Genomic DNA, 27,533 nt, shown 5'->3' with positions numbered 1-27,533 from the left:
TTTTTAATAATCAAAGCTTACAACGTATAATGCGATGGTGAGTCATTTTTTATTAGGATGCGCTTTCCTACCAATGACCAGATACATTTCACGATATGTCTTCTTCTAGTGTCTTCGTAAATTGGTGAAGACATGCCTTTTTACTGCCGATAAAGGCAACTACACTTCAATCGCCATACCAGCGATTGGCACTGGCAACTTAGGCTTCCCAAAAGATGTTGTGGCAAGAGCGATGTACGAAGAAATAGCCAATTTTAGCACAAGTAAACCAGAAACAACTCTCAGAGAAGTGCGTCTTGTGGTGTATGATAAAGATCATGCCACCGTTGCTGTAAGTTGCTACTGTTAAATTGTAGATTTCTTTACACTAAGCTGATCATGAAAAACCATTTTGGTGTCCCTCTAGCTTGTGGTAGGAGTTAAAGATGTTTTCCCTAACACTGTTTTAATGAATCCTCTTTTAATTACTGGTAGGCTTTTGAGGATGAGATCAGACAGTTGAAGAGAGGAAGAGGACGTAAGCCCAGAAGACGCGGAAAAGAGAGCAACGAAGATATTTCCTCTGAGCGAAGTGGACATTCAACTTCTAGACGGAAAGCGAATGGTATTTTCTGTTTGTTATTGCTTGCAAGTCTGAATTTATTAGCCAGGCAATTTTTATGTACAGACACAGATGTCTTTATATTTACAGAGCTGATGAATATTCATAAAACACAGGTCAAGTTCGAAAATCAGCATGATCGGGCCATTATTGTAGAAGTTATGCTGTTTTTTCACTTTTCAGCATATATGCAACCCTGTAAACCCATTTTAAGGAAAACCGTTAGGCCTGTTGTCATGAAACTCACAGGAGTAATCAATCTTACTAAAACGCAGGTCAAGTTCGAAAATCGGCATGATTGGGCCACTATTTTAGTAGTTATGCTGTTTTTTCATTTTTCAGCATATATGCAACACTGTAAACACAATATAAGAAAAATAGATATGCCAATTGTCATTTAACTCACAGGAGTGGTCAATCTTACTAAAACGCAGGTTGAGTTCGAAAATCAGCGTAATCGGGGCATTATTTTAGAAGTTATGCTGATTTTTCACATTTCCTCAGATTCAATTCTTAGGCATGTTAACAGTCTCATTATTGAACTAATAAGATACGCAAAAGTGTTTGGTTGACATTTCCTGTATCTTTACAACATTATTAGTTGATTATGTAAAACTGATGGTAAACTTGTTATCATGTATTGTGTAATAAAGTTTCAAAAATGGAAATAAACTCATATCATTGCAGTTTGTCAGATGCAATCATTCACTATGTTTAGAATCTCAGAATGGTGGAAATTGGACATTTAACACTGTTGTATTGATATTTTTCCCATCTCATCAATTTTCTTAGTTGATCATATAAAGATGGCAGTAACCTGTTAATTTTGTTTTATGTTAAAAAAATTGTTAAAAATAGAAAAAAAAACATTTCAGAACAGTGCTGTCTTGTTTACATTCTGGCATTTTCAAGTTGTGACTTTGAAGTTCCATGGGCCTGAAGACCTTTGCTAGTCACATTTTCTGAATATCCATGATACTAATATTTTATTGTTAAAATTGATGGTCATTATGCTGTTAAACATTATGTAATTTTGCATCAAAATTTGAAAAAACCTATTTTGGGCACTGCTCCCATGATGACCATTTAAGAAAAACAATGTCACTTACTGTTCTCAAACAGTACAGTAAATATGTACAGATGTGTCTGTACATATTGCCATGACCTGTATCTCCGTCGTCGCCGTCACTGTCGCCGGCGCTGGCACCGTGCACTTTCATTGTAAACATGATAAGTGGAAGGCAGTTTTACTTTTTGGCTGTATATTTACAGAGCTGATGAATATTCATAAAACACAGGTCAAGTTCGAAAATCAGCATGATCGGGCCATTTTAAGGGAAGTTATGCTGTTTTTTAACTTTTCAGCATATATGCAACACTGTAAACATATTTCAAGGAAAACTGATAGGCCTGTTGTCATGAAACTCACAGGAGTAATCGATCTTATTATAACGCAGGTCAGGTTCGAAAATCGGCATGATCGGGCCACTGTTTTAGTAGTTATGCTTTTTTATGTAAATATGTGTCTGTACATATTGCCATCACCTGCGTCTGTCATCGCCGTCGTCGCCGGCACCGTGCACTTTCATTGTAAACACGATAAGTGGAGGGCAGTTTTACTTTTTGGCTTTATATTTACAGAGCTGATGAATATTCATAAAATGCAGGTCAAGTTCGAAAATCAGCATGATTGGGCCATTATTGTAGAAGTTATGCCGTTTTTTCACTTTTCAGCATATATGCAACACTGTAAACACAATATAAGAAAAACAGATAGGCCAATTGTCATTTAACTCACAGGAGTGGTCAGTCCTGCTAAAAGGCAGGTTGAGTTCAAAAATCTGCATAATCGGGCCATTATTTTAGAAGTAATGCTGTTTTTTCACATTTCATCAGATTCAATTCTTAGGCATGTTAACAGTTTCATTATTTAATGAATAAGATACGTTAAAGTGTTTGTTTGACATTTCCTGCATCTTTACAACATTGTTAGTTGATTTTGTAAAAATGATGGTAAACTTGTTATCGTGTATTATGTAATAAAGTTTCAAAAATGGAAATAAACTCATATCATTGCAGTTTGTTAGATTCAATCATTCACTTTGTTCAGAATCTCAGAATGGAAGAAATTGGACATTTAACACTGCTCTATTGATATTTTTCCCATCTCATCAATTTTCTTAGTTGATCATATAAAAATGACAGTAAACTGTTAATTTTGTTTTATGTTAAAAATTGTTAAAAATGGAAAAAAAAACATTTCAGAACAGTGCTGTCTTGTTTACATTTTGGCATTTCCAAGTTGTGACTTTAAAGTTACATGGGCCTGAAGGCCTTTGCTAGTCACATTTTCTGAATATCCATGATTCTAATATTTTATTATTAAAAATTGATGGTCTTTATGCTGTTAAACATTATGTAATATTGCATCAAAATTAGAAAAAAACCTATTTTGGGCACTGCTCCCATGATGACCATTTAAGAAAAACCATGTCACTTACTGTTCTCAAGCTTACAGGAAAGAAACATGGGACTAAAATACAGCTTCAGTAGGCAATGCAGTCTGTTTGGTAATTCTTACTGCCAGTTAAACAGTTTTTTTTTGTGAAAATTTAATTTTTCACATATTGGCATTTTTAAGGTGTGACTTTGAAGTTCCACGGGCTTGAAGACCCATGCTAGTCACATTTTCTGAAAATCCATGATACGTTTATTTTATTATTTAAAATTGACGGTCATTATGCTGCTTACCATTATGTTATATTGCATCAGATTAGAAGAAAACACAATTTTGGGTGCTGCTGCCATGATGACCATTATGGGAAAACCATGTTACTTATGATTGCCAAACTTTCAAAAAAAAAAATACAGGACTAAAATGCAGCCTTAGTTGGAAAAGCAGTCTAATTGGCTTTTTTTTTTTGGAAATTATAAATTTTCAAAGTGTGAACTTGAACTCCCATGGGCCTGAAGCCTTATGCTTGTTACACATTTTACTTACATTGGTATTACCTGTTGAGCATAATTAAAATTTGATGTTGAATTTGCAGTTTAACGTAATGCACTTTTCATTAGAATTGACAGTAGCCTATTTTGTGCATAGTTATTTCCTGTTTTTTGTCTGTACATTTGACAGCTTTGCTGCCTTGTTTGTCTTTGGTCTGTCCCCAGCGATAATCAAAGGAATCATAGAAAAAATTACATCTGAAATTATTCTTATATCTAGTGTAACTATTAACCATCTGTCCACTCAAGGTGGGAGCACATTCCAAAGTATGGCCAGTGGTGGTGGTAGACTACAACAGGCGGCAATGGTAGGGAATATCACGCTTCAAATCCAGCAGGGGGATATAACTGAGGAACACACTGACGCCATTGTGAACTGCACCAACGAAGAACTGGACTTAAGTAAAGGTATACCGTGCATGTATCAACCGTGGTCGAGTAAAATATATGCACCATTTATCCCAACAATTTGCCAATCGTATTTATTAATGAAATGTCTGAAATAGCAATAGTTATGCCCTTTTGACAGGGTGCAGAAATTCGTGTAATGTAAAAGCTGCATTACAAAAGGGATAACTTAAGACATACAGTAGAAAATATGTACGTATTTATACAGTAAATGTTGCTTTATGTATTTTCCTATTAGGTGCTGTTTCGAACGCCATTATAAAAAAGGGTGGACGCAGTATTGTTCAAGAGTGTGCTGGACAGAGTAAGTCGTTCAATGGACAAAAATTTCAAAATTCATGAACCTTCAATTGTTGAAAAAAATCACACGTCATTGTAAATGCCCCTCCTATATTGTTCATGCATGTTATTTTTTATTAAATGATTTTTCTTTTCGTATGTAGAACGCCCCAAGTCAGGAATTGCTGTCACTACTGCTGGTGACCTTCCTTCAAAGTGTATAATACATTTGGTCATGCCAGTACAGCTTTTTGGCAATCCTAATTGGAAGAAAGCGGTTACTAAGTGTCTCGAGAGGGCAGAGGATATGAAAATGGCATCTATTTGCTTCCCGGCTCTTGGAACAGGTGCGTATGCCAGTTAGGTTGGCAGTTTAGTAGGACTGGTCGTGTTATTGGATTATTTTACAAAGTATACAGAAAAACTCACTGAAATATTGTCACATTGAAAAAAATACCTTCTTAATGTTTTTTGTTTTTTTTTAATTTTTCGATGTAACTTTTTGAGAAACGCGCCATGTTTTTTTTTTTTCGATTATTTGTTTTGTTGATTCAGATATATATTTGCTACTTATTACATATATCAATCGACAGTACTGCTTAAATGCATAGAAGTGTTCTATCTTTAACATGAGTTATTTAGATTTTAAAAGACCTTTTTTACATGCTCAGGCGCAGGTTGTGACCCAAAAGACGTGGCAAAAGGCATGCTGGATGCCATAGCTGACTTTGACAAAGGGCGGAAATCCCAAAACCTACTCCTTGTAAGAATAACCATATTCCAGGCGAGCATGGTGGATGTATTTCATAACGAAATGGCCAAAAGAGTTGTGGACAAGAGTAAGGGGATCTATCGGACTTTTACCGATTACATATCAGGTGAAAAGCACAGTTCATACCCTGTACCAAGTTGTTTGTAAACTTGTACATATCCTAGTACACTTGTGCATATCTTCCTTCATATTTTAATAACTTTTCATCAAGTAAATATAAATTGAATGAAATATTTAACTATTGATTTATTCATAGCTGTATAATGAAAGCATGGGTGAATCTTAGGAAAGCTGTTATTCAACTCTTTTAGACACCGTCAGTTTTTGGTCCCCCTTTGGCAGTTCCAGTAATGGAGCCAGAACTAAAAGCACAGCTAGAGAACCCGCGTCTCTTATTCTCACAGTTTATGCGGACAAGAAAGACAACATTGATAATGCTATAAAAAAAATCGATGAGTTATGTGAATCTGAGTCCAAAGATAAGGTGCTTCAGGGGCCAAATTATGAGCCGGCGTTGGAACTACTCGCTGAAGAAGACGTAAGTTTTGTCATTTTCTTGATTCTGTACTCCAGATTATGCTGTGAATGATATCACGGCAAACGTGTATACAAACTTTAAAACTTTCCCGGCATAGTGTATTATGCTGTAGAATTACATGGCCGCTCATCACCTCTATTACTTTAACATTAGTCAACATTGTTTTGTGGGACATAGTTCCCATTCACACCATCGTAGCGATATTATGCCTGGTGTGTCCATTACTCGTTATTAATACCGCTAATGAGCTCCAAAGTAACGTTCCCAGAAGATACATCTTTTGCTGAATAGTTAATGTTGAGCATCATTGTACCATTTAATGGCATTTCTTGCTGTTCACACACACCTGGTGGTTTAAAGCAAAATATTATGCAGGAAATAATGCACTGCCCGCAAGCCCGATGTATGATGAATAGAATGCCGAGTGGTAGTGCATTATCTCTTACATACTAAGGGAATTCCACCCAAAACCCCTAATTTTGATTAGAATAAACATATTGTGTGATTTCACTGCGCTGATATCAGCCGCACGGGGCATTTATATATGATTTGATAACTCGCTTAGTTATATTTTATAAATTAATTATTTGGTTTATTTAGATACTTTTTTATACAACTTAGGTTGAGGAAATTAAATCCCTAGAAAGAAAATATGACGTTAAGATCACGGTAGAACTGAAGGCACGCCTGAAACGCATCCGCATCCAAGGTAGTTCAGAGGACATTATCGCAGTAACGGAGGACATTAACAGCGTGTTTCGACAAGTACTTCTCGCAGATAGCAAAAAGAGACAGGCAGCAATGCTTGCCAAGACTGTTCAGTGGTGCTACCTAGATGTTGATGACAACGGCAAAGAAAGTTTTCAACCTTATCCGGATAATATTAATGCAGCAATCGAGGATGCTCACTCTTCTGGAAAAACTTTTGTCAATTTCATCGATGAAAATAACGATAAGTGTCAAATTGATTTTTCAAGGATGAAAGAAATTTGCCTGGCGGACAAAATGGAAACTGATGTCAAGCGACTGGACTTCACAAAAAGTGGGTAATTTTTTTCTGATTGCATTTTACAAATTGTATTACAGAGATTTAGATTATTATCTGTAAGATTGTACTTTTTCACGTTAAAATCCAACCTGATACTTTTAAACTTAAAAGTCAGTGGAGTGGAGCATATTGTAGATAAATGATTGTATAGTAGACGTTTTAATTCGTGTATTCATTACATAGATATGTTGTGACTGATCTGCTTCGTTTCCCAGGAGAGATTGATTTGCCCTCCACGTGGACCACAGTGCCTAAAGACACCTCATATATCTGTGTAGACTTAAAGCCTTCCGACCAAGAGTACATAAGCGTGGATCAGCTGTTGAGACAAACAATAGGAAGAGCCCTTAATCAAATAATTAAGGTAAAATAAATCAACACGTGTTTTTTTCTTTCGTAGTACGTCCATCTTTCCGATGTTTCATAACCAAGTCGATGAGAAAAAGAAATAATAAGGATATCAGAGAGTGTGGTTTAGGAAAAAGTAGAAATGATAAAGAAAATGTCATTTTACCCACTCTTCAGGAAATGATTATAGTCCCATTGGTAATTTTGTTTGTATCGACGTTTATTCATATTTCTTAGGTTCAGCGGATTCAAAATCCAAGTATGTTCCAGAAATATTCCGTTCAGAAAGCTCACATGGAAGCAACAGCCAAGGCGGGGACTATTGTAGAACGTGTGTTGTGGCACGGCACCAGTGAAGATACCCTCCCTAGTATTAATAAATATGGCTTCAACCGAAGTTATTGTGGGAAAAACGGTAATTTCAGATAAAGATCCCATTAATTAGACGACAATAATGAAAAAAAACGAATGAACTTAATAGATGTGCCTGTTATAATTTTCAGTAAAACTCTCTCTCTAAAACTCTCTCTCTCTCGTACGACATTGAATGTACATGATAAACAACATGTATTTTTAATTTCAGCAACTGTCCTTGGAAATGGCGTGTACTTTGCGGTGAATGCATCTTACAGCGCCCAAAATACCTACGCTCGGCCAAATGCCAATGGCTATAAGCACCTGTATCTGTGCCGCGTGCTTACTGGAGAATATGTACAAGGTAAACAGGGCCTAATCGTCCCTCCACAGAAGGATCCAAATGACAAGCACAGTCTCTACGATTCAGTTGTTGACAATCCATCCGCTCCAACCATGTTCGTGATATTCTCCGATACACAGGCTTACCCCGAGTTCCTTGTCGTATTCCAGTAATACAGAGCGACGGTGACCATAACTTTTGATAAGAGAATGTCAGTCTTGTAGTTTGTTATTAACGTGATGAAGGCTATGCCTTATCGAGTTATGCTTATTAACATTTAGGGGATAAACTTACAGCTTTAGGTTCGTAATATACATGGGGTATGGGTTACTTTAAATTTTCATCCAATAATTGATTTTGCAATGATAGATATATTCTTTTGAAAAGTATTTTTTTCTATTGGGAATTAAGATTCGATCATTTAAGATGTGTATCAATTTCATAAGTTGCAAAAAAGGTTATGGTCTTGTTCTTGTTTCACAGACGGACATTTTTATGAATTATATACCACCCAATAATTATCTTACGAAGGGTGTAGAGCCCCATTTAAGCTCAATTTAATATTTGCTAATTAAAATTTGCGCTACATCCAAAATAAAAATAGTAACTCATACAGTAGTTATGTATATTTTACTTCACTTGCCAGTGTCTGCATACCAGAAATGAAAAGACCAAAAAGTAGAGGCAAGATGACTGCTCAAAATATTTATTATGAAAAAATAAGTAAAACACGTTACTTTATACAGATATGTGCAGGAGAACACAAACAACACCAATAATTGAATGGAGAGCATGCGAATCCAAAGCCACAGGAAAATTGAGTACATAAACAATATTAAGTATTATACTAAATGAACCATGGGAAACGAGTTAACAAACGTACGATGTAAAGTGTATAAAGATAGGGGCACGCTGAGCGTTTGATCTGTTTTCATATGAGGAATCTCGATTGAGTTGAAATGTGTGCAAATTTTCCGTCTGTGACGTGGAAATGAAATGCCAGTTTAAGTGCATGAAGTCTTCAAAACCTATTGAAATGCAAAGATAGCAGATCACGGCAGCAAAAAGAAGCAAATGCAGTTTCATGTAAAGCCAGATTACTATTAAATCGATCTTTTCCAATGATTGAATTATTCATTTAATCTAAAGGCCTGAATGGTCTTCCTTTATCGATAAGATATAGCGCACCCAATTGTGACAAAATAACATCAAAGAATAATGTCCCACATCCTCTGGTCTTAAATTAAAAAAATGGACTCGTCAGTGAACCAGATCAATATGAAAATTGGTGGAACATTCTATAGAACGCGTACAAAAAATCTGTAGGCCACGTTTGTGGAAAAGAGTAGTTTTTACGCAAACGTTTTCTTAACTTAAAGTGTCCTTAAGTGGGGCATTTGTGGGTAAATCAAATTGCATTATAGTGCAATAGCAAACGAAGCACGAGAAGAAAACGCTGAGCACATACAGGATATCACTTCTAATGCAATAGTGATCCTGCCAAGCTGCTGTTATCTTCTGCTGTTATCTGTTAATGGGGCCTCTAGAAAAATTGTAGATCTATTTTATCCTAGGATGCTGGATCATATAGCCTGTATCCTATAGAAAATTGATATGGGTAGGTACATGATTAAACATCTTGCATATTTTCTAGATCATATTGATAACAATCAATTTGAAAATTAGGTTTATTTCACGGCGGATATTGAAAACCAAAGACCCAAACGTGGAGTGTATCTTGCATACACAGGCAGATTTTACGATGAGATTAAGGAACCAATGTTCCGCACAGATATTCACCTGATAAAACTACTTGCTTGGTATTAGTAAAAGGTGCCAATAAAAGTGAGGTAAATGAACAAAAAACAACTTGAACTACCAAAACAAAGTTAACTAGAAAAATACCCTTTACACTGAACGGCGTCCCTTCTGCGTCCTTTGTCCGACCATGAAACTGGCATCGCTGTGGTTGTAGAAATGAGGCACAGGCATCGCTTTGGTTGCAGAATGAATGCTTATAATGATGGGCCAGTTGTCGGCACTTTTTTGTTTTTTTTTTTTACTCTCAAATGGTCGTACTACGGGACACAGAAAGGCCGCCGTCCAGTGTAAGGGGGTCTAAATCTTGTTATCGTTCCGTTCTTATGTCTGAATTTAATAAGAAATCGTCTCTTTGTAACCAAAGTATCTGCTATATTTCGCTGACAAATTGTTCATCCAACATTTCACGCACAAAGTAATGAATAGTTGGCAGTTAACTTACACACATGTAGTACAGAATCATAATTAGTCACATTCAATACATTTACGTAAAATGAAATATATAAGATCTGGTCAGACGCCGCGTTTATCAGATTGTATTGTACGGAGCTTTGTTAGTATCATATTAACTTTTTTTCTATTTTCATTTAAGTTTCATTTTATGGAATTTTCACCGCGGTGAAAATGATTTACACCGCGGTGGAAAATAATTTACACCGCGGTGGAAAATAATTTTCACCGCGGTGGTAATTCCTGGCCATCTCGGCCCGGGTGATGAATAGGTAATGAGAACCTTACATTTGCCAGATGCCGTCACGGTGCATACTATTGTACATACACAAGGCTGGTGGATCTGTTCGTGGGGCCACTGCCGTTAACTTAGGTTTCCCATCTATATTTACCACCTATATAATCAAAGTCCCGCTTGCAGTTTTATGCAAAGGGAATCCCATTGTTATTACTAAATACTTAACGTTAATTTTGGACAATGTATTTTTAAATATTTGTGTGATGTATTTGTCCATACATCTTATCTTAATAGATGTAATCTCGGTTTCCTTGGAGAGGTTTCTTTCTACCAATATTCCCAATAATACGCGTTATTATAAAGGGAAAAGCGACGTACAACATTGCAGCATTTCGGTGATTTTTTATCTATGCGAATACTGCCCGCTTCCTCCACATTCCTGGGATGATTGGCACATAGACTGGTTAAACCGCATGCATGTGCATGTGAGTGTCTTTATCAACTTCCTTCCCAGACATCTGGTAATTTTTGGATTCGTATAACCTACATGTATGCATCACCCGGGCCAAGATGGCCAGGAATTACCACCGCGGTGAAAATTATTTTCCCTCGCGGTGAAAATTAATTCCCACCGCGGTGTAAATTAATTTTCACCGCGGTAAAAATAATTTTCACCGCGGTGAAAATTCCGTATAATAAAACTTAAATGAAAATAAGAAAAGTTAATATGATACTAACAAAGCTCCGTAGTATTGGATTAAAACTGATTTTCTGACACTATTACCAACTTCGGCGTTAGTAAGTATAAGTAATTAAGTCAATTCTACTCGATGTTCATTCCTCTTGTACATGACATAGTCAGATGTTGATCTTGTCCTTATTGACATGCGATCCGTGACACAGCTCGAATCACTTTTGTTGCTTCTATTCGATAACGACCGCGAAAACTGCCTGGAATAAGAAGACCGTTTTTGCGATAGTTCCAGCTGTTGCCTACTGCAGAATACCTTTGCAGTTGCCATTCTAAATTTTGTGGACACCACATTGTAAACGATAGGATTTGTCGCACAATGTAAATAGAACATTATTCTTGCAAATGCAAGTAAGTTGTAATATCCCTCTAACCCAAGAGCTTCCATTTCCTCTTTTGATGCGTACACAACCCAAAGACTGACAACACGAATAGGCAAGTGAAATAAAAAGAATAAGAAGACTATGACAATTAGCATAGTTATGACTTGTTTTCTAGTGCGCAGACGAACTCGTGCCGCCTGTTCGTGCTGTCCTCGTAACTGAAACGATTCCCTACTCAACTGTCTAGTTATTATGCTATAAATGACGACCAGAATGAAAAAGGGCACAACAAAAAAGAAACAAAATACAAATATAATATAACCAGTCTTCCAGCTATCTTTGATAGTATTTCTGCAGACTTTTATGGGGGTTCCATCCTTGAACTTAGAGTTTCTGTAGACTGGAATCAATGTGAAAGGAATACATATGGCAATGGCGACTATCCATATGATCGTGACCAGGATACATACATGAGATCTTCGTAACATTTTCACCGTTCTGGCTCGCAGTGGCTGGCATATTCCGTAGTAACGATCAAAGCTGACCGTCAGGATGGTCAGGGTGGAGGTCAGTGCTGTACAGTTCTCCAAGAAAGGTACAAGTTTACCTGAAAACATACCAATAATACAAAAATGTATGGAAACCGTCCTGACAAAAAAGAGTAAATAAATAAAACAGATTATGCTTCGTCTGACCTCTTGTTTAAGTTCCAAATTCAAATTTAAAGATCTTCTTGTAATGAAATTTTACCCTGCTCTCTGTAAACTGGGCCAAAAATGACCAGACCGAAAAGTTTTCTTGTTTTCAAACCCCTTTAACCCTGACCGTGTGATCAAAATGTTACGCGATTATTGAACTCCATACCCTTGATGATGATGATGATGGTGGTGATGTATGTATTCATGTTCCGTGTGTGTTGGGCCGTACATGTACCTGTGGAACTTGTTACTTAGATAGAAATTCAGACGGTCTAAGATAAAAAGATCACTCAAATGGTATAACAAATTTGTAGAAAAAACATGCACCAAATTTATGTTCATGCACTGTTGCACAAACTCTAAAAGCATTGAAATAAAAAAAGTAAACCTTGGTATAAATGGTAGTTTTTTTAAACAAAATGCTTAGTAATTGTAGTATTGTTGCAAGAATTACTATATGTATCCATCTCCATTTACGATGGAGAAACATTGGTACAGTTGTATACAAAATATTTCCTCAAATTAAGTTTGCAACGCAAATGGACCATAACCGTATTGTCAAGAAATCTATAGCTATTTACCCAACTTTCAGCCATTTTGCAACGGACATTAAGAACCCAAACATATCTCGTCAAACAGTTTGATGGTAATAAAATGTGCGTATCGTCGGTATCACGCGTATCTTGTGTTGTGAGAATACAACCCCCCGCGGAATTACAATTCCCGACATTGTGCTCAGGATGCAGGACGCCATCGACAAGTGCTTATGCAGAACTTTGATGGGCATTTTCCCGTGTTTGAGTCGGCAGGTCCAGCTATACCTTTTGCAGAATCGTGCTTGTTCTTTTTTAATGTGGTAAACAAGCATTAGCACCTACGTGAAACAGCACACCTAGTCGTGCATTAGTTTCTATAGATTAAACGAACTCATTTCCCGATAAAGATATTTTTCCCATGTATATTGGTGAACCTCTACCTGATATCACGCACAACTTACGTAAATGTGGTTTTTTATTCAGCATCAACCAAACGTTAACAAAAAAAGCAACGTAATGCATTTTGAGTTATTCATTAATCAGACACATAGGTTCCATTCAACGCCGTCCTAAAACTGGGAAATTAAGCTAAAGCTATGTAAAAAAAAACTGTGCTAGAAGTGGATTGAAGTTGACTAAATTGGTCTTGTGGGACATGACACAATTTTAACCTTTGCTTGAAGAGCACCCCGTTGAATGTTACTGAAATTAAAATATAACGAAGTTGAAGTGTGAAAAACTCTACTTGATTTTCCTTTTTTAAGTTCGGTAAGAAATAATTGCTTTAACCTTTATTCAGTACGCATTGGTTCTTTTAAACTTTTCCGTCTCTGAAAGACAATATCCAGATTGGAGGCTACAATGCATTTTAAGTCAACAATAAACAATGAATTTTCAATGGGAAGTGATGCTAAAACGCCTTGATAGCGATGTCGAGTATACCGGTACATTGCAAGGCCTGATAAGACACAGGATGCGGAAAAGTGTTATGGGATTCAAACTGTTAAAACTAAATATACTGACTTCGATGTCAATTGTATGCTTCGCAATAAACGTTGACAATGTTAAATTACAAGAACAGAAGGCATAACTCTTGATTTTGTAACCATTAAGATATAAATCGATATTCTTGTTTTTTCGTTCAAAAGTAATTTTAGCGTTACTGTAAGTATGTATGGTGATTTAAAATTACATACAAATTCTCTGCTACCAATAGCCGTAACAATATTTTTAGTATGGTTAATTCCATTAAATACATTTTCTAGTTTCCCTTTGTGGTTCAAACTGATGTAAAAGCTCCGCTTTGTAACTTGGCGTATTGATTTTCTTCAAAAATTTTAAAAACAATACAATATAGTTTACCTATAGTTGATATTTTATATCATGAAATTATACTCTTCTTACTGGATCATCTTGGTAACGTAATAGCGGCGTTTGGGGAGGGGTAATCATGAATGTCCTTTTTGGCCTGGTGTTATTATTTTCTTAATCAACAAATCAGCTTTTTGATTAAATTCTTTTGACATTTTGTTGTGGATTAAAAGGATTTGGGGGACGAGGGGTTGAGGTGCGGGTCAAAGTTAGCAATGCGTTGACTGCGGTTCAAGTCATTAAATTCGGTGTTCGAAATCACTTATTGAATATGTAAAATCCCATCTTGCATCTCACTAAGGCGGAATGGCAATCCGTCTGGATTTGCATCTCGGGTAAGACATATATAAATTTGACTACCTACTAATAAGTTTTTCTCCTTTCACAATAAAATATCTTGGAGGTGATTCAAATTACTCTCAGAACATCACCAACGCGTGTTTTCTCTGTCGGTTTCCATTTTTCTATAGTTTGTAAGTAGGACACTCCCAATTTTTAGACTTTCTTGTTGCAACAATCAAAGTGATTGGAAAGGATAAACCAGAGAATTGAGATGTGTATGGTTTGTGTTTCTTAGTCGCTCTAGGCAAAAAAAGTAATGATAACACTCAGTCTATCAGCGGTGTATTATCTCACTTTGACTTCTGTATCATTTAGATACCAATGTTATCAAACGACACCAATCCTCACCACATCACCGCATGTTGATAATGTTAAAGGGATAATAACTCTTCGTATGAGATATATATTTCACAATAAAAACATTGTGAATAACTCAAAGAAATATAATATATTCTGTTTTACCACAAAAACGGCAGTTATAGCTATTATTCTGATATCTTAGCTTGTCTTTAGACCACGTGACCTCCATTGATGGTTATACTCTGTAAAATCTCTTAAGAGATTTTAACAAAAAACCAAACTTTTTAGAAAAAAACCAGGGACTAACTTTAAATGTAAAAATGGATTCATTAACAATTGGTAAGTATGGGAAAATTATTGTTTACTCCAGGAAAATTCATTTTTTGACCGAAACGAAGAGTTATTATCCCTTTAAGTTTACTTAATATAACGAGGCTTAAGGGAGAAAAATGTAACAAATGCCCAGAAGAGTTACTACTTATTAACTAAATTGGCACTTGCTAATATAAGACGATTGCACACACGTTAAGTATACTGAGGCTAATGTATCTTAACAGAACAAGAAAATAACATCTGAGCCCTTTAAAAGCTACCGCCAGAATCCATATGTTCCCCTGAAACGATAATTATTAAGAGAGAGAGAGAGAGAGAGAGAGAGAGAGAGTAGAAAGAGTACTTACATAAACCTTCTCCCAATAACCACACGTCTTTTGCATGTAAGTCAATCAAAGCTGTCGGCATGCAAATAACCAACACCAAAAGATCAGCAAGGCTGAGATTCACCAAAAACAAATGTGTTGAACTGTGCATATCCCGGTTCCTCAGCACAACATACACAACCAGCATATTGCCAGTTAGTCCAAGCAAGAACATAATTATGTAAAAAGACGTTGCAGTAATTAGAATGTACTTTGGAACTTCTGGAACCACCCTGGAAATGTTGGTGCTAATATTGAAAAAATCTTCATTCCACGTCTCAGTTTCATTTGTTAGATTATCAAAAGTGGAAACCGCAGACGTTGCATTAAGTTCCTGTATAGCTTTAGCAATTCCAGCTTCGGGCATTCTACAATCCACATCCATTTTGAGGTGCGATTATTTTTATACAAGACGAAGTCGTGATTTTCCTTTTATATCCAAAGGCAAATCTTTCGGAAAATCAATATGTACGTAATGAGCTAGTCACTGTCACTGCAGCTTCCGCAAGGTGAAAATTCGCGTGAAATCAATTCACCAAAGTCACCAATTAAGCTAAAAGCGTATCTCTGTCTCCAAATGTCTTTGCAAGATACAAAACGTGCGGTCGTTTCATCTGCGGATTTCTGTCCAACAGAGAGCCTCATAGTACACAAGCACGAGTTGTGGGGCTGTTTTTATATCGCTTGCATGTGGTACCCAGCTGTCACAGATTGATTGTTTACCGTACATTGCAGAAGTTATGCGTTTGTGAAAATAGTGAATTTACTGCAACTAATGCTGTGTTGTACAGGTCATGTGTATTGCAACATGCCGTTTAGAAAAGCGTTTGCAACAAAAATGGTTCATATCTTCCTACCTTTATTCGCGGTTTATTTCATCCAACTAAGAAAACATATGCCATTACATCTTATCACTAATAATAAAGGATGTAGTATCGATCGTGGTAAATTTCGCGAGCTCACAAAACAGCAACGCGGGAAAAATTGTCAAGATGTGTGGGAGGACAATATTTCAGAGTTAACGCTTGCTCGTGGATTTGAGGCAGACCAACTATAAAATCTGACGTGGGTTCCAACAAAACTTAAGAATAAAGCTGCAAGTCTTTTTATTTTTATTTATTTATTTATTTATTTGTTTATTTTTTATTTATTTATTTTTTTTTGACTGATATACTCAAACGGATGGACTAAAGAGAGAACAATTATGAGAAGAAGCCTGTTTACATCAGATATATATTACTGCTTGGGGTCGCTCTAAATGACAAGGTATGGACGTGCCGCAGAGAAGGATATTAAGAGAATAGACGGACTTACAGATGCTTGCAGAAGAATAGTGGGGTTGGATCAGAAGCATTTGTTTGGAAAGGGTGGCCTCCAAAACCAAAAAAAAAAAATATGAACGATACTACTCAACCTGCTTATTAACGCTTTCAATTTCTTCCGAGCAAATATACACTATTAATTTTTAGAGGAAGTTAAACTTCAATCCAACCTCCACATCTTTTTTTTATAATAAAACATAGTAATATTACCAATATACCTCTTTTTATTTTTGCTGTTGATTTTATTTTATCATTTAAAAAACTGAGATGGCAACACAATTTTCCTATCATGTGTATTATATAATATATTGACAATGGTTGAATAAACTAATATAAAATGACAGTATCAAAATGCCGACATACACAGCAGTTGCCAGACGTGAGGTTCTTGAAGAACATTCGAGATGGCGTGTCATGTGGGCTAGAAGGGCACAGAATTGGACATTGCAACACGATTGGAAGTATGCTTTATTTTCTGGCTAATCCGTTTTGACTCTGTCATTTGTGATAGCACGTGGCGATCTGCCGAGACACTAGAAAAGTCTATTATGGCCGAAACGTGCATTTTTCTAATAGAACTTGAATCACCATTATGGTATACAGCCAGGGCTGCTTTACATGCCAAAGCACTGGATAGCTTGTGTTGTCTCAGGAAAACATAATTCACCATTATTCTGTCGACATCTTTTCGACAAAATAACTTGTAATCGGTACCCTCTTCCAGGGCGACAGCTATTATGGGCACATTTCCACCGGTCACCAGGCCCGTAGCCAGCAATTTCAAAAGGGGGGTTCTTTTTCTGAAAAAGTGGACCTTTTTCCATAAAAACTTCATGTACCTAGATCAAATTTTACCCAGAGTGGACCTTTTCCCAGCAAAAGGGATGGTTCTTTCGAACCCCCCGAACCCCCGGCTACGGGCCTGAGTCACCCTGTAACTTTTGGCCAGATGGAAGCAATCTACACACGCGCGAATGGCATTGTACCCACTCTGTAGGGAGCTTCTACAGGAGATTCCTCAGTAAATATCAATAAGTAGTAACAAGCCATTCAGAAGGGGCTATTTTTATGTCACAAAAGAGCAACTGATTAAATTCAGAACAATAAACTGTATTGTTAGTTGTTACAATGTACTTAGTTAAGTGACAATTCCTGATATAAGTTATGCACACAATTATCAGCCATGTAATCAACATAGAGATTTCAGAACAGGGTCACAGTTTGAAGATTGGTCATATTTAGCCAGAGACATTATCTGTGAATATCTAGTGATAGTGATATCTGGTAGAGGGTATGTAATCGGTTGAGAACATCTTTAGAGATCCTGAGCATCTTTCAAGATGCAATCCCAGAGTTCAACGGGCCCTCGCCAACCTACATAAATTTTCCAAGTCAGGTATATTAAAAAGGTTGATTAGGCATAATCTTTTAATCCAATGGTATTGTTTTCAGTGATCGACCTTCGACCAAGAATACGTTGCTACAGAGCATTGAAAATGCTTGACCTGAGACAGCGCAACATCTCTTCGAATCTATCTGTGATTTATACCGACAGTATAAAAGGCAACCATGAGAGCCCATAATTGAGACATTAGATATAAATGTATTTTAGAAGAATAAATGGAAGTGCCTTGCAGTCTGCTTTGCAGAAAAGCAGTTAAAATAATCTCTGGGAATTAAATCTCTTCATCCCTTTCAACAGTTACATGCTTTACTTTTATTATATGCGGTAAAACAAATTTAGACGCACTACAACATATTAAAGGCCTTTATTAGCAGGTTATAATTTGAAATCTAAAACGAAATGTGGAAGACAACAAATTTCACGTGAACAGTTCATTAAAAACCTAAGGGGAAATGTTCCCAATATTAACTGGCCTGGCATCTCGAGAAGACAATTATTTTTAATGTGTAATCACTTTGCCATTTCAGATATAAGCCTTAATGCAAAGCCTTTATCTGTTGTGCAATAATGGTTTTATAAATTACTTTTGAATTCTCAAAGCTGATGCTTGTCTAAAAACCAAACATCCATGCCAACACTGATAACAGTTTAACATGTCTGACGTGAAGTAAAACACGTTTTGCGAATACGTTCTCCCAATATGCCAGGGTAGTTCATGCCATGGTAATTTCACATTCTACTGCGGATCTCATATCAAAGTAAGCTATTCTAAGGTTGTAGATTATTTCAAACGGTTGATCACTGTTGACATACAGGAGGGTAATTTACAATATTAAAGGAATATCCCAAGTGCATGTAGAGGGAGAGGGAACATAATAATAGGCCTACTTGTTTGTCAAGTTCGTTGAATAACATGGTGTTGAGGTTAAAATTGACGATATCCCCCCCCCCCCCCAAAAAAAAAAAAAAAATTCTCAAAAAATGTTAGGTTTCCAAGATAACTCTCTCTACGATAAATACGACACTGTGCAACCGACTGACTACCCGCTTACTCACAAGTAATTTTCACCGGTGGGCCAACTCAATTTTGCCCAACTCACGAACCTTAGCACTGAAAATACCAACATCAATATATATACACTTTACCAAAAAAGTTTGGAAACATGAAATTGTTTTTCAATAATTTAAAACTATGTAATGTAGAGGGAAAATATTCAGTGTATATAAAAAAAACGAATGGTGGGTGCATTATCCATCAATATTTGGTTAAAATATTTACCTTAGCTAATATCGTTATTTTATAATTGTTCAAAATAACGATGTTTCCGAACTTTTTTGGTCGAGTGTAAAACCAAACCAAACGTATAAATTTAATGACTTTTACTGACAGAATTATTCAATCATCATGTTGTAAAGTCAATTCTTCTGCATATATAGATCAACAACTAGATGAGAGAATATTGTAGGCCTACATGGTTTGAATAATAGAAATCACCACGGACTAAAAAGGTTGTATGAAGGCCGATTTGCTTAGAATGGTGACTTAAAAGAGGAGGCAAAATAATTCACTAGTTTGTTATACTGATGTTCCAGAGGGTCCTATTTTATTTATAATTCATTATCAAAGTAACACATACGAGACAGAGAGAGATATTAAAATATGTTGTTATGGTTGCATAACGTTACTGTAGTAAAGACATTCAAATGTAGTCAATAGTTGTGTGCTTGAGAGATTCAAAACCCCATCAAAGTCAGAATATTAGGCATATTATGGAATATGGCCTCCATGCGCTGAGACAGATGCATCAAGTCTCGGACGCATGCCATGCTCTTATCTTTGGATTGGTTCTTATGTGATTCGGTCCCACTACTCCTGAAATACCTCCTCCTGTTTACAGGAGGTGGATTCCTCTGGGCGACTTGTCTGCCCAAATGGTCCCAAAGATTTTCAATTGATCATAAATCGGGAGAATATGCTTGCCATTAAAGGACACTGTCAACTTGAGCTTATGTGCTGCATGGCAACGAGAACTACCCTGTTGGAATATGATCCCAGTACTGTTTTGCAACTGTGCTGAACAGTACGGCATGTTGCTGCATACTTTGTTAAGCCTAGATTACATTTACACTGGCTCCGTGCGACGAAATTGTCCGTACGATTTTTTTTTAATCGTAAGGAGTTATGGCCCAGTCACAATGTTGGCGATCTGTCGGGGATTAGTTTTGGCCGGGGGTCGTCGTAGAAAATAAAGAATCCTTGAACAATCCTAGCAATAATCCTAATAAAAGTGGAGCAGTCACATTGTCTGAGATTTTTTTAAGGATTTTGACCCGGTTTTGTCGAAAAATCGTGGGATTAGCCTCCGATCGCCTCCGATTGCATTGGAGGCGATCGGAGACTATATCTGCGAGCGTCTTTTCTTGTAATTTTTCCCCCTGGGTATATGTGGGGGAAAAGGAGGGTTTTCTGACATCGGTCATCTGTATTTCTCTCTGTACACTGTACTGTAGCGTGGTATCCCTCATCTGGTTGTACATAGAACAGTCACTTCAACTCTGCAGAGAAGCTGGTGCTGATTCCGCCCCAGAGGCTCCTTGTGGGCAGCCTCCTGCAGCAAGAGCGTCTCAAACTTTTAGCGATCCGGTCGGAGGCGCCCTCATATACACGGCGATTTACTACGATTCCACCGTACGAATCGTCGCAGGGCGCCTCCGATTCAGTCGGAGGGCGCCGGAGACTACTCGCAGACATTGAATCTCAACCTGATTTTCCAATCCTACACAGAATCTTGCGACTAGTCTCAGATTATTCGGAGGACGCCTCCGATTAATCGAAGGGCATAGTAGGTCATCGGAGATTGTGTCTGGGATGCCCAAAATGGGTGAAAAATCTTGCGAGCAATCTTAAAATTTTAAGTTCAAAGTTGGGGACCGCGACGGGTGTGGCGATGTCTAAAAAATCTGCGACAACCCGCAGGCGTCCGGAGAGCGCCTCCGACGGGTGCAAAATCGTGAGATCTGTCTCAAGATTTTGTTCAAATTTCCCGGGTTTTACCCATCTCCGAGGCGTCGCAACTGATTTGTGACTGGCCACTTACGGACTACGCCGAGTATGTCTACATTACAAGGAGAGCGCCTCCGACGGGTGCAAAATCGTGAGATCTGTCTCAAGATTTTGTTCAAATTTCCCGGGTTTTACCCATCTCCGAGGCGTCGCAACTGATTTGTGACTGGCCACTTACGGACTACGCCGAGTATGTCTACATTACAAGGCCTTGAATCCGTACGATTCCGTGCGATTTCGCACGGCCACTATACCTCCGCTCAGACGCCGTACGAAAAGGGTATTACGGGCAGTATACGTGCACCGTGCGGGCATCGCATTTCAAATGTAATCTAGGCTTAAGCAATGCCAGTGTGACAGGAATGTAATTCCGCTAGTCTCTTCGCCATTACTTTGTACAGGAGACATTCGCCCCATATACTAATACCCCCGTCACACTAGAGGCGAAATTAGCAAGAACGCCGTCGGAAAGACAATTATTTGTGCGTTCCTGGAAATTCGAAGATCATTCTTAAAATACAGAGTGCATTCCAAATATTTTTACCCATTCTTGTGGCCGGCCCGAATGTTAAAAACTTTCGAAGTGCATTCCAAGTGGAAAATTATCGAATGGCATTTGAAAAGTATTCTAACTGCACAATGACTGCATTCTAAATATTCTCACGGCATTCCGACAACATTCGAAACATTCTGATCAGTTACCATTCTGGGCATCGTGTTACATTCTAAACATATAAAAAAGTAATTTTAAGTATTTCAGCTGTTATTAAGTATTTAGAAAACTGTACAAATGGCATTCGATAATTTTCCACTTGGAATGCAATTCGAATGTTTTTGACATGAGCAAAACATTCGAGCCAGAACGGGTAAAAATATTTGGAATACACTCGGAATTTTTAGAATGCTCTTCGAATATCCAGGAAATCACAAAGAATTGTATTTCCGACGCCATTCTTCATCATTCCGCCTCTAGTACGACGGGGGTATAAATAAAAGAATGTTTTGAATGTGCCTCGAATGAGCTGAAATATTAATTCAGCCAGCAATCGAACTACACTAGTACGCCATTCGAAGTATATTCTAAATATTCTGACTGCCTTCTGACAGCATTATAGATATTCCTAGTTTTCCAACTACATTCGAGCTGCATTTGAGAGCTAATACAGTCGAAAGTGCATTAATCATTCCAGGTGGGTTCAAGCGCATTCTGAGTTTTCCAACGGTACTCTTACAAGAATTAAGGTTCATATTTGAACTTTTTCCCGAATGTTGTGCGAATTTTGAACATTCTTCATTCAGACTCATTCTGCTTGATTCCTGCTGATTCCGAATAAGTGTGACGGGAGCACCAATACTCCGACTAACCCTAACCTGTACAAATAATATGGAACCGCATACTTCCATTCCAAGGACTACCATTCCTGTCACACCTGTGTTGAATGGGAGTAACATAATTTCCTTTGAAAGATCTATGTGCAATGATGTTATGCTGTCTCAAGCGTCTTTTTCTTGAAAGACTGTGGATTCGACAGTTGTGCTATTCGCATGTCTCACGCGCAGTGAAGCTTTCCGATGGAATTCGGTCCGTCAAATGTTGCAGGTGCATGTGCATATCTTGTTGTGAGGTTGTGTTGTCAGGTACTTGCCTCCTCTCTACCTGGACTAAGGTCTATCGTTCAAGCAAACGTCTGGTAGTGAAGTGGGAACACCCCATTAACCACGCCACTTCCCTATATAGCCAGAGCACGCAAACGTTCGTCCTTTGATATACACGGCATGAAGGAAAATTCGGGGAGACAAGGGTGGGGTCTTTCTGGGCTTTATATTTCTAAATGATACTGCATCAAAATTAAACTTTAAAGATAATACAGTATATATTCAAATTACTATAATTTCAAAGCTGAAATAATTTGCTGTCGTTTTTGCTATCTGGGTTTTCTTGTAATAAGGTATTGTCAGGCACCATAGTTTACTTAAATTATATTAGAGGGAAAGTAGTTCAAATAATTTGATAATCTCCCAGCAGGGTTTGACAATTCTTTTGTTCTGCCATGTGTTTAAGTGCAAACACGTCATGTCTGACACGATACCAGAATTATAAAGATGACATGCATAGACTTCTGTACAAAAAAATGTGGACCTGCTGTTTTGTCCAAAAAACAATTACATCAACAAGAAAACTTAATGAAATCAAGTCCAACAGATACACCTGGAAATCTTATTAGAACTTCAACCCTTGTCTCTGGGGATACACATAATTTAGCGTGATGTTAATTTGCATTGTCGCAACTTTACGGGGCAAGGACCATTATTTAAATTAAAATAGAGTCTTTGAGCGTGTGCTACGACTGCAAATATGTTCATTTTTTCGTTTGTAAATTGTTTTTCCACATGGTATAGAAATGCCAGTTACATAAACCTTTAAGGAATTGTTGGTATGCAGTGAGCGACTTGCAAGACCGCTATGTACATTTTCATTTAAAGTTGCATTTAAAGTTAAATTTTGCCACAAAACCCGACCCGGGGCCACCACATCGTTTCAAACAGTATAACTAAAAGAAATATCAGAGGAGAGCGTTTCATATTTTCCGAAAAATGATCTGCTTTCTTTCTGTGTTATAACTATCTTTCAGCAGTCTTGTTTGAATAAGTATGCGTGATAATACATGATTATGCAATGCGCGCACAGTCATTTAGACTTTTATGAACTGGAGGGACAGCTAAATAGGTCAATTTACTGTCAAAAATTTGAAGAATGTGAAGTTTTAAAGCTATTTTTGGCTGAATGAGAGATAAATTTGGCATTTCGACTTTATTTTAGTCGTGAGTGTATAACAAAGTAGTAGAAGTGGTCGGTTTACATAGAAATCCACGCTCGCACATGTATTTTCAAAATTAACAACCTATGGTATAGTCAATCTGCTGACTCTTCCCATTGGGTATTTCCTTGGTGTTAGACAAAAATTGTGCTTGCCAAGCGCCGTTTGTTATGCAACTTGTTTTTCAGTTGTTGGCGTAGCAACTACTGTCAATGTTTTCTTCTACAGCATGTACTAAAAACCTTTGGTGGGAAGCTGAATGTAAAAATAGGTCTCAGCTAATATATTTCAAGGAAATATTTTCCCATTGATGCTTTAACCATGCAAGCTGTATAGCATCTTGAGAGCTTATTGCTCATTTAATGTTATTCCCAGTAGACAGATCTCTCATCAACGCAGCTATAGATGTATATTTTAAGGCGGTAAACGGGGAATATTATCCTGGGTGCGAAATCGTTAGTACCCCTGAACGAAATAACTCTTAAAGGCGCAGTATTGATGGCTGTATTATCGTTTCCGACTTAAGATCACTGCCTTTCAAATATCTACGAAGATAAAGAACACCCTGTGATTTGGTATCAAAGAACTGCAGAAGCAATCTATGTAATCCTTAACCATTCTAGCCGCGGAAGAGGATCATTGAACAGTGGCAATCTAATCAGGCACTCCGTCTTTCTTCTACATTTCTGCTGTTTTGTATTATGCACCACTCAATTTTTGCCGTGACAAATGTGTCCCCACTTGTGGCAGATGATAATGAAGACATATGTCTAAGGAGGCTGCAAGGTTTTGACTTCAGGGATATACAAATCCAGTTGTCCACCTGCTTTCCCAGCATTTCTATCTATTCTTTCTGCTAGTTTATACCGATTCTCCTGGACATTGTTAGTTTTGAAAAGGCCATAATGGCATAATTAAAGTCCCCGTGGGACTAGATTTACCCAAAACCCGAAAGTATCCTCTTTCGATCGATTTACAAGAAATGAAGAGACCGTGGGCAGTTAGCTAGGGTTGTAATTGAACGTTCAATAAGTGTACAACTACGTCCATGAAGATGCCATACACACGTACGATGCTCGCATGCTACCCGCACATCCCTTTTCGCAGGGGCGTAACCAGGCATACGCACGGATGCACTGTGCGTACAATTTTTTGAGCCAACCATGATATTATTCTCCATAAATTCAGTGTATTTTTCAAGGAATATAATCGTACCTGGGAATTTTCAAAATCTGTGCGTACAATTTTAAATGGTCTGGTTACGCCCCTGTTTCGTATTGTGTCTGTGCGGAGGCGGGCGGTGGCCGTGCCAAATCGTAAAGAATCGCAAGGATTCTACGGCTTCACGGTCTGCGTAGCCTACAGATTTGTCAAGATAAAAGCTTTGAAAAAAAATTAAAATCGTAAGCAAGTAGAAGTAGCATTATCGTAAATGGCATTGGTCAGTGAGCCTGCTGTGATCATAATCATGGTTGATTTTTTTAGGAGGCATAACAATCGTAGAGGTGTTTAAAACTTAAATTCACTTAAATTCACAGTGTAATTCACTTAAGCCTCGGTCACAAGCGTAACTTGCTCCCTTCGCACGGAGTAAAGCCTAGGTCCCAACTACGTTTTGGACGCACGGTTTTTAGGTGCCTTGCGTCCGTCTAGGACGTAGCTAGATCGCAGGGAAGGAATCAAGTAATTGGTGAAAAGTGTGGAATTTCATGTCAGATGGACATATAAAGATCTAAAAATTCGTTACAATATTAAAAAAGATACATCTTTGCACAGCAGTTGTAGATCGGTATGATTCAGTTGTTAGTTACGAGCTACTTCCTGGTTTTTATAAGGTCCTTCAGGACCTCTAAAACATCGTAATAATTGCAGCACATACCACAAAACACCCAAAAATACTTAGATATGGACATATAAATGCCAAAATTCCACATGACAACGATTTATAGCCTCCCAGGAATTATTTTCCCTTGACGCTCTTTGTCGCGCTGGCGGTCGATGCAGCATGTATTTCAAAACAAATAGACTGCAAATTAAGCACGATTTTGCACCTTCAAGTTCCGTGTCACGTTTTCATATCATGCACCTATTATTTCTACAAGTATTCTCTGCCTAAAATGCGTTAAGAAAAATTGTTATCTTACCAAGTTGTTTGGAAAACTGCTTTTTCCTCTGACTACACGTCTTTTCTCCCGTTCACCTACAGCTTTTAAAAAATGACCACTCAGCTTCGCTTCTAACACCACTTTACGTCACATGACATCACACTTCCGGCACAATTTTAACTTATTCTCGTCTCCTCCGGTACCCTTTATTTCCACGGCCATCGCTCCTTGCCATTAGCGTCCCCGCTTGAAAGGGCATCTCAGGTGGTTCGTGCAACTCGCATGGCAGGTTTGTGCATTTCTATTGAAACCTTTCCTCTACCTCCACGAACTCCACGACCTCCACTGCACTCAAAATTCGTAGGGGACGTACGGTCCTAAAATTCGTGCTTCTGTTTTTTTTTTTTTTTTTTTTTTTCCTACGTGACTTCAAGGCCTGCAAGTTCACGTCGTGTATCGCCGTTGCCCGTTCGTAGCCACTTACGATGTCAAAAAAAAAAAAAAAAAAAAATCGCACCGAAAAACGTACATGATTTTTTCGCACGGCGCCCATGGCAAATGTAATCTAGGTTTTAATGATCAGGATGACCACCGAGCTGATCTTTCCCTTTTTTTTCTTATCAAATATCTTGGGCGTCTATTTAAAGAATATGCATTCTAAAGACGATTTTCCAAAAAGAAACATTCTTGTTAGAAACATGTATTATCCATACTGTATATATGTATTAGTTATTTAATTTTTTTTTTATTTTTTCAAAAAACTGTCCGTTATAATATACTGAAACTTGATTGTGGTACAAAATAGTGCCTAAGACAAATGCACTTTGATTCAATAGTTATTGAAATTCCTATGCGGCGTTCACTACAAAAATGACCGTCTGAATTCAGCTTTGTGTAGTTTCTTGGATGGCCTTTTTTGCCGACTACAGCAGCCCCGATTACGTTGATAATCAAATTTTGAAACAGATTGTGGCGACATCTAATGTAATCAAGGTCACAAAAGAACATTTTGAACAAGTTGTGGCATAATTCACGGAGAACCATGATCGAATTTGAAGTACACTGAAATCGTTTTAAAAAGAGTCATTTACGTATGAGGCATGTTGTTGCGATGTAAAGGGATGTACAAAAAGTTTTTTGCGACCTTAATGATGTAAGGTTGAATAGAGGATCTAAATGGCATACACGTGGGTAGTTAACACATTTGTCTCTTAAGAAACAATTTACTATTTTATCATCATTATACAAGGGACAACGAAAAACTATTTTTTACCGAAATACACTGTTTGTAAACCAAGATCACAATATACGTTCGTTATTTCGTTGTGTTATCATTTCCAGTCTATCCCCTGTAGTAAAACGGGCCAAGAGCCAGGTTATGCTACGGAGTGCAGAGACGTTTGAATAATGTTACCCTCTTGTACTCAATGGTTTGTTTGTATACAGTATGAGCTGACAATTGGAGATTTATTGTCTCTCGACACACATGTGCATGCATGTCAATAGCAATGGGCTACTTTTCTTCACTGCGAAAAACCAGTGATCACAGTTGGGATTGTGACTTGTGACGTGTTCAGACTGCGTATGAAAAAG

General features: G+C 37.5%; 2 protein-coding genes across 8 annotated transcripts in view; one reads left to right on the top strand and one right to left on the bottom strand.

Moving 5' to 3' along the window:
- Positions 1-8,308, top strand: part of LOC106163353 (protein mono-ADP-ribosyltransferase PARP14-like) — a 66,980-nt gene extending 58,672 nt beyond the window's left edge. For all 6 annotated transcript variants that reach the window (XM_087000890.1, XM_087000889.1, XM_087000891.1 and 3 more), the window contains 11 exons: positions 110-331; positions 475-604; positions 3,857-4,015; positions 4,254-4,319; positions 4,459-4,641; positions 4,966-5,172; positions 5,378-5,604; positions 6,226-6,646; positions 6,868-7,016; positions 7,238-7,415; positions 7,584-8,308. In XM_087000890.1, the coding sequence (XP_086857016.1) occupies positions 110-331; positions 475-604; positions 3,857-4,015; positions 4,254-4,319; positions 4,459-4,641; positions 4,966-5,172; positions 5,378-5,604; positions 6,226-6,646; positions 6,868-7,016; positions 7,238-7,415; positions 7,584-7,870 (2,229 nt within the window). In that variant the 3' untranslated portion in view covers positions 7,871-8,308. The remainder of the gene's footprint in view (positions 1-109; positions 332-474; positions 605-3,856; positions 4,016-4,253; positions 4,320-4,458; positions 4,642-4,965; positions 5,173-5,377; positions 5,605-6,225; positions 6,647-6,867; positions 7,017-7,237; positions 7,416-7,583) is intronic.
- Positions 8,309-8,452: 144 nt separating this feature from the next.
- Positions 8,453-26,373, bottom strand: LOC106167408 (growth hormone secretagogue receptor type 1). 2 transcript variants are annotated; one of them, XM_013546196.2, is made up of 2 exons: positions 15,208-16,092; positions 8,453-11,887 (listed from the first exon to the last, which is right to left on the bottom strand). In XM_013546196.2, exons 1-2 carry the CDS (start codon positions 15,608-15,610, stop codon positions 11,019-11,021), a joined length of 1,272 nt encoding a protein of 423 aa, XP_013401650.1. In that variant the 5' UTR covers positions 15,611-16,092; the 3' UTR covers positions 8,453-11,018. The 2 variants fall into 2 exon arrangements, 1 of the variants encoding a protein (XP_013401650.1); XR_015331915.1 differs by lacking the exon at positions 15,208-16,092 and adding an exon at positions 25,980-26,373 and having other exon boundaries at positions 11,772-11,887.
- Positions 26,374-27,533: the final 1,160 nt, after the last annotated feature.

The sequence above is a fragment of the Lingula anatina genome, chromosome 1 (genome assembly GCF_051362555.1).
Source record: "Lingula anatina isolate TDL-2025a chromosome 1, LinAna3.0, whole genome shotgun sequence".
Lineage (NCBI taxonomy): Eukaryota > Metazoa > Brachiopoda > Lingulata > Lingulida > Lingulidae > Lingula > Lingula anatina.
Note: the sequence above shows the minus strand (reverse complement) of the source record. Positions and strands in the feature narration are given on the sequence as shown.